The 10,193-nt window shown below is 35.0% G+C and overlaps 2 protein-coding genes across 2 annotated transcripts; one reads left to right on the forward strand and one right to left on the reverse strand.

The window, feature by feature from the left end:
• Positions 1-3,049: 3,049 nt before the first annotated feature.
• On the forward strand, positions 3,050-5,462 carry LOTGIDRAFT_102728 (hypothetical protein; the record flags this gene model as incomplete). Its single annotated transcript, XM_009045497.1, has 5 exons — positions 3,050-3,550; positions 3,776-4,013; positions 4,271-4,387; positions 4,661-4,777; positions 5,224-5,462. The coding sequence occupies 5 exons, from the start codon at positions 3,050-3,052 to the stop codon at positions 5,460-5,462; spliced, it is 1,212 nt and encodes a 403-aa protein (XP_009043745.1).
• A 650-nt stretch (positions 5,463-6,112) lies between these two features.
• LOTGIDRAFT_103137 (hypothetical protein) lies at positions 6,113-9,918 on the reverse strand (the record flags this gene model as incomplete). Its single annotated transcript, XM_009045498.1, has 9 exons — positions 6,113-6,379; positions 6,517-6,530; positions 6,720-6,891; positions 7,151-7,334; positions 7,575-7,702; positions 7,892-8,017; positions 8,389-8,550; positions 8,750-8,941; positions 9,787-9,918. Coding segments are annotated over 9 exons (1,377 nt in total), but the record flags the coding sequence as incomplete, so codon positions are not given.
• Between the last annotated feature and the right edge of the window lie 275 nt (positions 9,919-10,193).

Here is a 10,193-nt window from a genome sequence, read left to right on the forward strand (position 1 = left end):
TAGACTTTACACCGGTTGACTATAAATAGCCATCCAATGGGACAGCGATTATCAATTATTTTCGTACATTTTTCTGAAAGGAATTGCAAAAAAGCGTTTCTAATGAACATAAAAAAACATTATAATGCATGTAACGCTATAGCCTTCACAGCTAATAATGTCAGTCTCTAGAGAAATTAAAGTTTTAAAAACGGGTGGCAAATAAAAAATGAGGGTGGCGAATAATTGTTTGCCACCCGGGTGGCGAATATCCTCGGCCCTTTGGAATTGATAAGATCTCGGACAAGTTCTAACTTGACGCATTTTCGATGAACGGTTTTTGAGTTATTGCTCTTGACTTTGTTAAAACGCGTCGAAATTTGTTAAAAATAGTTCGTGAGCAGGATTAAAGCTACAATTTCCAACCGATTCTAATTAAAATTAATGTGATCATTGGAATTGATAAGATCTCGGACAAGTTCTAACTTGACGCATTTTCGATGAACGGTTTTTGAGTTATTGCCCTTGAGTTTGTTAAAACGCGTCGAAATTTGTTAAAAATAGTTTGTGAGCAGGATTGAAGCTACAGTTTTCAACCGATTCTGATGAAACTTGGTGTGATCATTGGAATTGATAAGATCTCGGACAAGTTCTAACTTGACGCATTTTCGATTAACGGTTTTTGAGTTATTGCCCTTGACTTTGTTAAAACGCGTCGAAATTTGTTAAAAATAGTTCGTGAACAGGATTGAAGCTACAGTTTTCAACCGATTCTGATGAAACTTGGTGTGATCATTGGAATTGATAAGATCTCGGACAAGTTCTAACTTGACGCATTTTCGATTAACGGTTTTTGAGTTATTGCCCTTGACTTTGTTAAAACGAGTCGAAATTTGTTAAAAATAGTTTGTGAGAAGGATTGAAGCTACAGTTTTCAACCGATTCTAATGAAACTTGGGGTGATCATTGGAATTGATAAGATCTCGGACAAGTTCTAACTTGACGCATTTTAAATGAACGGTTTTTGAGTTATTGCCCTTGACTTTGTTAAAACGTGTTGAAATTTGTTAAAAATAGTTCGTGAGCAGGATTGAAGCTACAGTTTTCAACCGATTCTGATGAAACTTGGTGTGATCATTGGAATTGATAAGATCTCGGACAAGTTCTAACTTGACGCATTTCTGATGAACGGTTTTTTAGTTATTGCCCTTGACTTTGTTAAAACGTGTTGAAATTTGTTAAAAATAGTTTGTGAGCAGGATTGACGCTACAGTTTTCAACCGATTCTGATGAAACTTGGTGTGATCATTGGAATTCATAAGATCTCGGACAAGTTCTAATCTGACGCATTTTCAATGAACGGTTTTTGAGTTATTGCCCTTGAATTTGTAAAAACGTGTCAAAATTTGTTAAAAATAGTTCGTGAGCAGGATTGACGCTACAGTTTTCAACCGATTCTGATGAAACTTGGTGTGATCATTGGAATTGATAAGATCTCGGACAAGTTCTAATTTGACGCATTTTCGATGAGCGGTTTTTGAGTTACTGCCCTTGACTTTGTTAAAACGTGTTGAAATTTGTTAAAAATAGTTTGTGAGCAGGATTGAAGCTACAGTTTTCAAGCGATTCTGATGAAACTTGGTGTGATCATTGGAATTGATAAGATCTCGGACAAGTTCTAACTTGACGCATTTTCGATGAACGGTTTTTGAGTTTGCCCTTGACTTTGTAAAAACGCGTCAAATTTGTTCGTGAGCTCAATAGAAACTACATTTTTCAACCGATTCTGATGAAACTTGGTGTGATCATTGAAATTGATAAGATCTCGTACAAGTTCTAACTTGACTCATTTTCGATGAAATGTTTTTGAGTTAATGCCATTAACTTACGAAAAACATGTCAAAATTTGTTTGTGAGCACAATAGAAGCTACAGTTTTCAACCGATTCTGATGAAACTTGGTGTGATCATTGGAATTGATAAGTTCTAACAAGAGATATTTTTGATGAACATTTTTTGAGTTATTGCCCTTGACTTTGTAAACACGCGTCAAAAGTTGTTTTTTGCCCTTGATTAGAGCTGTGTGATTTAATTGTTTGTTGTATTTGGGTTATTGATATTGAGTTTAAAAAAATTTGTGGAATTATTCAGCATAAATAATTTCTTCAATATGAGAAAATTCGTACTTTAGTCACTAAAGACTGTTTTATTATTTCTGACAGCTGCCAGTGGGAGTATGTTACCTTGCAACGCAAGCTATCTTGCTTTGTTGATGACGTGCTATTTTTGAACGCCTACCTACATGTAACATGAGACTGTCATAATCAGAAAATATTTATTCCGATATAATTTTTTTAAAGAAAAATTAATATTTGGAAACAATAAACTTGTTCCAAGCCTGTTATTGTTGTTATCCCAACGGTAAAAATATCGAGGATACAATAGCTTAAGACATCTAGAGGCTACTAGCCAAAAGCATTGCGTAATTTTTTTTTACATTTAGTAGTTGATAAGGAAAATACCGTAAGATAATAACATATACATAACGTTGTTTTTTTAAGAAGCCTCGAAATTATTTACCTATAATCAGGCAAGGTAGGCTATTAGGCTAATATATATGCAAAGCTAATAGATTCAAAGAACAAAGATGAAAGCAAGATGCATAACAGTTCAGACATAAAGATCAATAGAACTATTTAGTAGTCTTGATGTTGCAGTGTCCAGTAGGTCTAATGACCAATAATACTTAAAGCATTAAAGACTGGTGACTAATGGGGCTAATAACGACACATCAAGATTAAAAGATTTACCGTAATCTCTATCCCGTCGATTTTCAATGGTTACAAAGTATATATAAGATGAAAAATTGTTTCAATTGTATCAAAAGAAGATTAACTATGAAAATGATATTGGTGTTATTATTGTGTTCAAGCTTGTTTGCTGTAAACGGTGAGTAATGTTATTTTTTGGGGTTTGGACTAAATCTCATGAACTTAGAAAAAGCGACAAAACTGGCTTTAAATTTGGGACTATTGGGTATAAATTCAATATTTTTCCTTAACAATTCCTCTATGATTATAGACCAACGGGTGCTAATTCAAGTGATCGTCCTAAAAGGAAAGGTGTCAAAAGCTGGTCATTTCGTTAAATCATTCTTTATTCATTACACAAGCTTATTTTATTTTATAGGATATTCATTCTTTAATTATGAATCCAGCAAGTCCTTTTCTGCTTACAAAAGTTTTGAAAGATTGACGTCCGGTTCTCTGACAGGAACGGGCATCAGTGGTGCACCATCCCTCGTGTGTTATGATAACTTAGGTTGCTTTAACAACTTTCCACCATTCCATAACGATGTTCTACCTCAGTCTCCTCTAGACCAGAACTTGGCTTATGTCTTGTTCACTCAAAAAAACCCGTTGGTACCACAACTACTAGACTGTTCTTCTCCAGAAACGATTGCTGTATCAAATTTTGACAATTCCAAGAAAATCTACGTTATCATTCATGGATATAAAAATACAGGACTTGATATCTGGGTACGACAGATGGCAGCACAAATTCTTACAAAGGTAAGCTTTTTGTAATATCATTATATTACCATAGGTGGAATGAGTATAGAGCCGAGGCCCACTGACACACCAACGCACAACGTTGTGCAAGAGCTACACTTAATAGAATTTTTTATGGATAGAACTCGCTATAGCACTTGTGAATTGTCTGGAAGAAATCTACCGATAAACAGTTGCTCACCACTTCTTTATGTCAAACTGGATAGAAGAACTTTCTTATTTCAGGAAGATGCTAATGTAATTGCTGTTGAATGGTCAAAAGGTGCAAGTGGTCTGTACAAACAGGCTGCTGCCAATTCTAGAATTGTGGGTGCTAGTGTTGCTGCCATGCTAGATAAATTGGCATCAAGTAACCTCTATACTATTTTCACACCTCATCACATCCATATTATTGGACATGGGGTTGGAGCTCATGCTGCTGGTTTTGCCGGTAAGAAGTCGCCATGGATTGGCAGGATTACTGGTACGTTTTATTTAATTCCAAAACTGACCTTCCTGCTCCGAAAAAATTACAAAACGTTATCTATCTATTGACGTTTATCATTGATATGGTATTTTCTAGATGTACTCCTATTGGTGACGTATAATTTGTTGTCACAGTCATTAATGTAAAAAGGATTACTTCTAGTAGCAAATCTAGCACAACAAAAGAACTGCAAACAAAATATAAAACTATTTCAATAACGGGATATTTCTCTAAATAGATTTATATTTTCATAGGTTTAGATCCAGCAGGTCCATTATTCGAAGATGTTAGTGCCTGGGCTAGATTAGATTCTTTTGATGCTCAAATAGTTGATGTGATACATACTGATACACCTGGAAATGGACAGATAGGTAAATACCCCACTCTTATTTATTGGTTATCAACTTTTACAAAGCTTCCAGAAAACGTGTTTACAAATTTATTTATACATTTTAGCCCCAAAATGAATGTGTCCGAATGCACCAAAATCAATTATATTTTTTTTTCAAAAATATTCTTAGTGTGAAGCTTTCAGACGATCAAGAGCTATCACATTTGGAATAAAAGAATAAGGAAGCCAGCGCCATCACCGGATTTTATATCATTGTGACTTTAAATCTACTATATATCATTTCACATCGTAGGACTGGGCATATCAAAATCTATTGGTAGTGTTGATTTCTATCCTAATGGTGGAATAGATCAACCTGGATGTCCACCTGCCGCATATTCTTTAGAAGATTTCCTACTGGGGAATATCGGTAAGTCAGAATCTTATAAGCATTAGTCTATCAGAACTAGCCTAAGATGGATGGAACTCGCATATAAATGCGCTGTCTAATTCTAGACCGGGGATATGAAATATGAGTGTTTAAGGTAATCTTGTCTCTTAAAAAAGATAGAAAGTGAAAGAAATAACAGAACACGTATTAGACAAGGATTCTGTATATCAGTGTACCAAAATTTCTCGGCTATCATCTTATGCAGATGTCCAAACCCAACTAGAGGTGGGTAGATTTGAAGAATAATATGTACGACTTATATTATCTGACTTTTTCAGTTATATTCTGAAGGTATAATGTTAAAATCCAAGATACTCAGTCAATTTTTTTTATTTTAACTTACTCTCTAAATAGTATATATGTATATATATCCTATTATCAAAAGAGAAAACCAAGTCTGCATCATTTCCTTTCAGCTGTAACAGATGCTATTGCGTGTGATCACCTACGTGCTATAGATTATTTTGTTGCGTCTATCAACAACTGTGAATTCCTAGCAGTGCCATGTGATGAATCTATCATACGTACAGCACCACTGACTTGTAATAGCTGTGGGTACCAAGGTTGTGCCAGAATGGGATTTAACTATTCACCAACATCGAGCTTTGGTCGTGGTTCTTATTTCTTACTTACTACACCGACGTTTCCGTTTTGTATTGCTTAAGTAAGTATATTGGTATTTCTTTTCTTATTTCATTTTATTTATTTATTTTTTTATACCAAGTCCACTGCAGAAAAATATATAGGAGAGCACATGTTCCCTGGGGAGAGGTCCCAATCATCTAGTTGAGTTGACCAAGAGCAGTTAAATTATTACCTGTAGAAAGAGGCGCAATACAATGTGGATAATTGGGTCCAATGCGAGTAGCAAACACGTCTATTTCATAAACTTATTATTAACCAAAAGTCAAAAGAACGAAAGTTAGATCATATAGTTAACCCCTGTAGTCATTTCACTTGAACGCATTTTTTCTTTTGTTTTTCAGACTTTATTCCAGATCCATCAAATTTCGATCTACATTTGTTTGGTACTTTTTTATTCAATCTATAGTATATATTTAGATATAAAACAATAAACACTTTTATTAAACAATTTTGAGCAATTATTGGTATCAAAAGGCACTGGATTAGGTCAAAGAAACACTTCTGAGGTCTCCAAATTCGTGTCGTAACTTGTGCGACAAAAACAGTCTGCGCTCCTTGGTGATCAAATCTTATTCTCCACCAACAAATGCTGAAATTAAAAAACTCATATAATAAGAGATTGCCTTGATGTGTACAATCAACTTGGACAAGAAAGCACTGATAAGTATGTTATGGCGTTGATTTAAGCATATGTTTGGAGAAAAAAGAGACAAAAGTAACACATCTTGTCCACATCACTTTTATAAATGTCTTACCCGCCATGCAAGCTGTCATAAAACAAGCCATAATACCAGATACTAAAGCCCTTGGCCCGCATTTGAGTATTTCGTTTTTTCTGGACGGGTCTATAGAGGTTAATGCTGCTACCATTATACCCAGAGCTACAAAATCAGAGAACCCACAAATAGCATAGGTTGCTATCATTTCAGAACGTTTCTGAAAAAAGAAATAAAGTTATTATGCCTAAATAGACAAGATATGTGTGTAACATGCTTGTTAACAAGGGGAACGTGAAAGCTATTGTACCATTGACCAAATATGCCCCAAACGCAGAATCGTTACAGTTGAAATACGCTGATTCTGGTTTCTATAAATTGGCTGAATCCATCATGGGAGTGTTTCAAAATTTAAAAATGAAATAGGAAAACTAGCTTATCAGCCTATTTGACAGCAATAAAAAAGGTTTACCTTATACTTACTGAAAGCACACCACCAATTAAAGTTGTATTGGTGTCCGATAAAATTATATCATCAGTATTAGTCCAGGACCAGGTACCATTATAGTTCTGTAGGGCCAATCTGTTCCTTACCACATTACCCAAATCTTTATAAGCTATAAATTCATTTACAAACACTTTTACGCCGACCATTCGGGCAACAATTTTACAATCAGATGCAGGAACCCCCAATATGTAAACCAGTGGCCAGAAAACATAGGAACAGAGCAGCTGAAATATAGAAAACAATTCCATGTAGTTACCCTAAGGTTTATTTAGATTTGGTCCTGTGATTCAACATCTGTATGGTGGTATTAAAACATTATGCGTAAATATAGTTGGTACAAAAAATCTGCAAATTAATCATCGCTTGAGTTGGAGAAATAAGTTAATATTTTGTTCGATTTGTTACTTGGACATCTTAAGCTGTATTCAAACAGTCTAACATCCTTTAAAAGTATTATTCGTTTGTCATCTGTACACATCTTACCTGGAACGTTAATGGTGCGTAGTCTGGTGGGCCCAGACCAATTCTCTCTCCAAACCACAACAATACAGCATTTATGAATTCCAGCAATGATACTAATGCTATAACATTGACAATAATGTGTCCTATAATCATCAAGGCAGCTACTGCACCACTGGAAGCTGCGTCCATAATACCACCCCCTGTACTGAAATGACATAATCCATTTACTTGAAATGATTGTATGATGACTGAGACAAAATATAAAACCTTATCGAGTAAATCTACTGCTCTTGATAATTTACATTGATTAAACGCTGCTGTTTCATCCTTATATATAAGCCTTCTGTATACCACCGAACATATCCATTGAGAGACCTTCAGACACATCATGACCTGGGTTGTCTGAAAGGTTTTAAATAATTGTGCTCATATTCGTCAAGCTTACCGCGGTATTTTGGGTATCTTTTTCTTCTCAATTCTATCGTCCAATCTATCGGGAAAGGTTAATTTAGTAATAACCAGGGCTGCAGGAGCTGACAGAAATGATGCTGATATAAGATGATTCGCTGGAGCCTGAATTGTAAAACATCCCGTCGAGCAAGATATCAAGAATCAATATAGGCTACCAAATAAACAATATTAGCAATATCCATTGTTGCTTTTACACTCGAATTCAGAGCTTAAAACCATCAGCCATTGACATAATATCATTTTCTTAGCTAAAGCTTCAAATTCATTCCCAATAGTTTTAAAGAAACTTACACCATAAGAAATATAAACCCCAAGTGTACTGCCAGCGACTGTAGAGAAACCATTGGTCATCACAGCATGGATTTCAGCTGTTGTCATCTTGTGAAGTAATGGTTGCACTATCATTAAAGCCTCTCCCTGGAGTTGAAATGTATAAGCCATGACCAAAACGGAAGCTTAGGTTTATAATAAGCCTTCCGAGACTGGGGGTACAAATAGGGGGCAGACTGACTAAATGTGGGGACAACTGCTGAGGCTGAATTCAAATTTAGGCCACTCTGTGGTGGTGTCATAGTAGCAAGCCTCTCATAAAGCGTCTAAGAGGGAGAAAAGTAGGACGTAAAACTCCATTCATTTCATTTTCTAGGTGGCCAAATGCCCCCATTTGTGTGTCAGTTTTATTTGGAGTTCTGCTTATTAGAAGAAAATTCTAAAGTTGTATGTAACAGTGGCTTTAAGCTGGTATAGATTTAAGGATTGTGTCCACAAACGTTCTCTGTGAAACTTACCCACCCGACAAATATGTTGACAGCAGCATGCAACGATTCCATGGCACCAGTTCCCATGCCATTCATGATAATCCACACAATCTTTTCTATGAAAATCTGCATCCAACCCAAATAATACAATACAGAAATGGTCGCACTGAAGAATATTATTATGGACATCACCTGCAACAAAATAAAAGTGTAACCCATGCAATGCATTTGCTATATATAGTATCTGATTCTACAAAACAACAATTACCAATATCCCATCATAGTTTACCGCACTGTTTCAACATTACATAAACCAAGAATCTTATTATTCACTCTTTTTAGAAATAACATTCCAGTTATGGAAGAAAGGATTCTAATATGGTAAACTTACACCAAACGCAAAAAAATGTTCACCAAAGTTTTCACCATAAACGAATTTCGCCCCTTCATAGGTAAACGAAAGATAATCTGTAATTCTTGCTGCCAACCATTTAAAAGCTTCGTAACCCCAAGACGTTCGTAGTATCATTAAAGCAAATATAAACTGTAGCAACAACCCAGAGAATATAGTTTTCCATTTTATCTACAATCGAAAACAGTAATTGACAAATTATAAAAAGTCCCAAGCTGCTCAAATTAAAGATCTGAGAAAGAAAAGGGGTTCGCTTCTGACATTTCAGCAGAGATAACTTCATTTCATTTTAATTCAATAGTTACATAGTGGATAAGGTGACGTAACCAAGCTCCTGAAAAAAAAGATTTTTTTTCATTTCGAAATTTTACGGCCGGCATCATGATTTAATCCAAAAAAATATATCTATTACTGCTTTCATTGCAGACATTTTATTGAAGGACCTACGTTAAAACATGGTTTTACACATCTGGCGTTTCCTGTTGATCACAATAGTAAGTCGAGTTGCCACCAGATGTTTCTATAATTATTTGTACTTCCTATTTAGTATGTATTTGTATTTGTATCGTGCAGAAATGGCAGGTGTGGTTGAAGTCAGTGTATGCTAATTCTTCTGGACACTTGATGCCACTTTTCATGATAGAATATTTCCTCATTGCTGTGGGTGTTTGTAAAGGTCTGTCTGGTCATAATATAACTTTTGTGATCAGTTACCTCCCTTGAACTGTTAAAATTGGATACAAATATTTTCAACATATCTAGATTCTTGATACCAATTTTCATTAAGAAATATATTTTTTCTTAAGATTGATATACTCCCTTGAGTGAAAAATTCATCAGATGCAACCAATGTTTCACCAATATGTTGTTTTGGATTACAGGTTTCGTTTTCCGGTTTGGATCATTAGTAGGCCTACTTAGCTTATTTATAACAGACGACGTTCTATAAATGCTGAATTGATCTCTTTATGTAAATTCTGTTGATCAAATTTTTATCAACCGATGATAATACTTACAGCAGCTGGGTCATGCGAAGTTATAAACATTATCAATATTATAAGTATTATACCAACAGCTGATATCAGGTGTTCTGGTCTCTTTAATATTACATCTACTATCATAAATGACATAATACCAATACATACTGCAGCTAGAAATAATCTGTAACCAAAATAACATGACGTTGAATCATATTACTGTAAGTACAATTGCTTCAGTCATACGACCCAGCATACTTTTCGTCAAACAAGTCGATAAAACCCTTGTCAAGTGGTTTCAAGAAACCCATATGGACCAAGTTAAAGACTTCTTTCCACTACGATTGAGAGAAGAAATTTGACCACAAATAATTGTCTATTGGACAGATTAGGTAATGTAAATTGCTAGTTTTAGAATTCAGTCATAGTTTGAAATATAGCAGATC

The sequence above is a fragment of the Lottia gigantea genome (genome assembly GCF_000327385.1).
Source record: "Lottia gigantea unplaced genomic scaffold LOTGIsca_1, whole genome shotgun sequence".
Lineage (NCBI taxonomy): Eukaryota > Metazoa > Mollusca > Gastropoda > Lottiidae > Lottia > Lottia gigantea.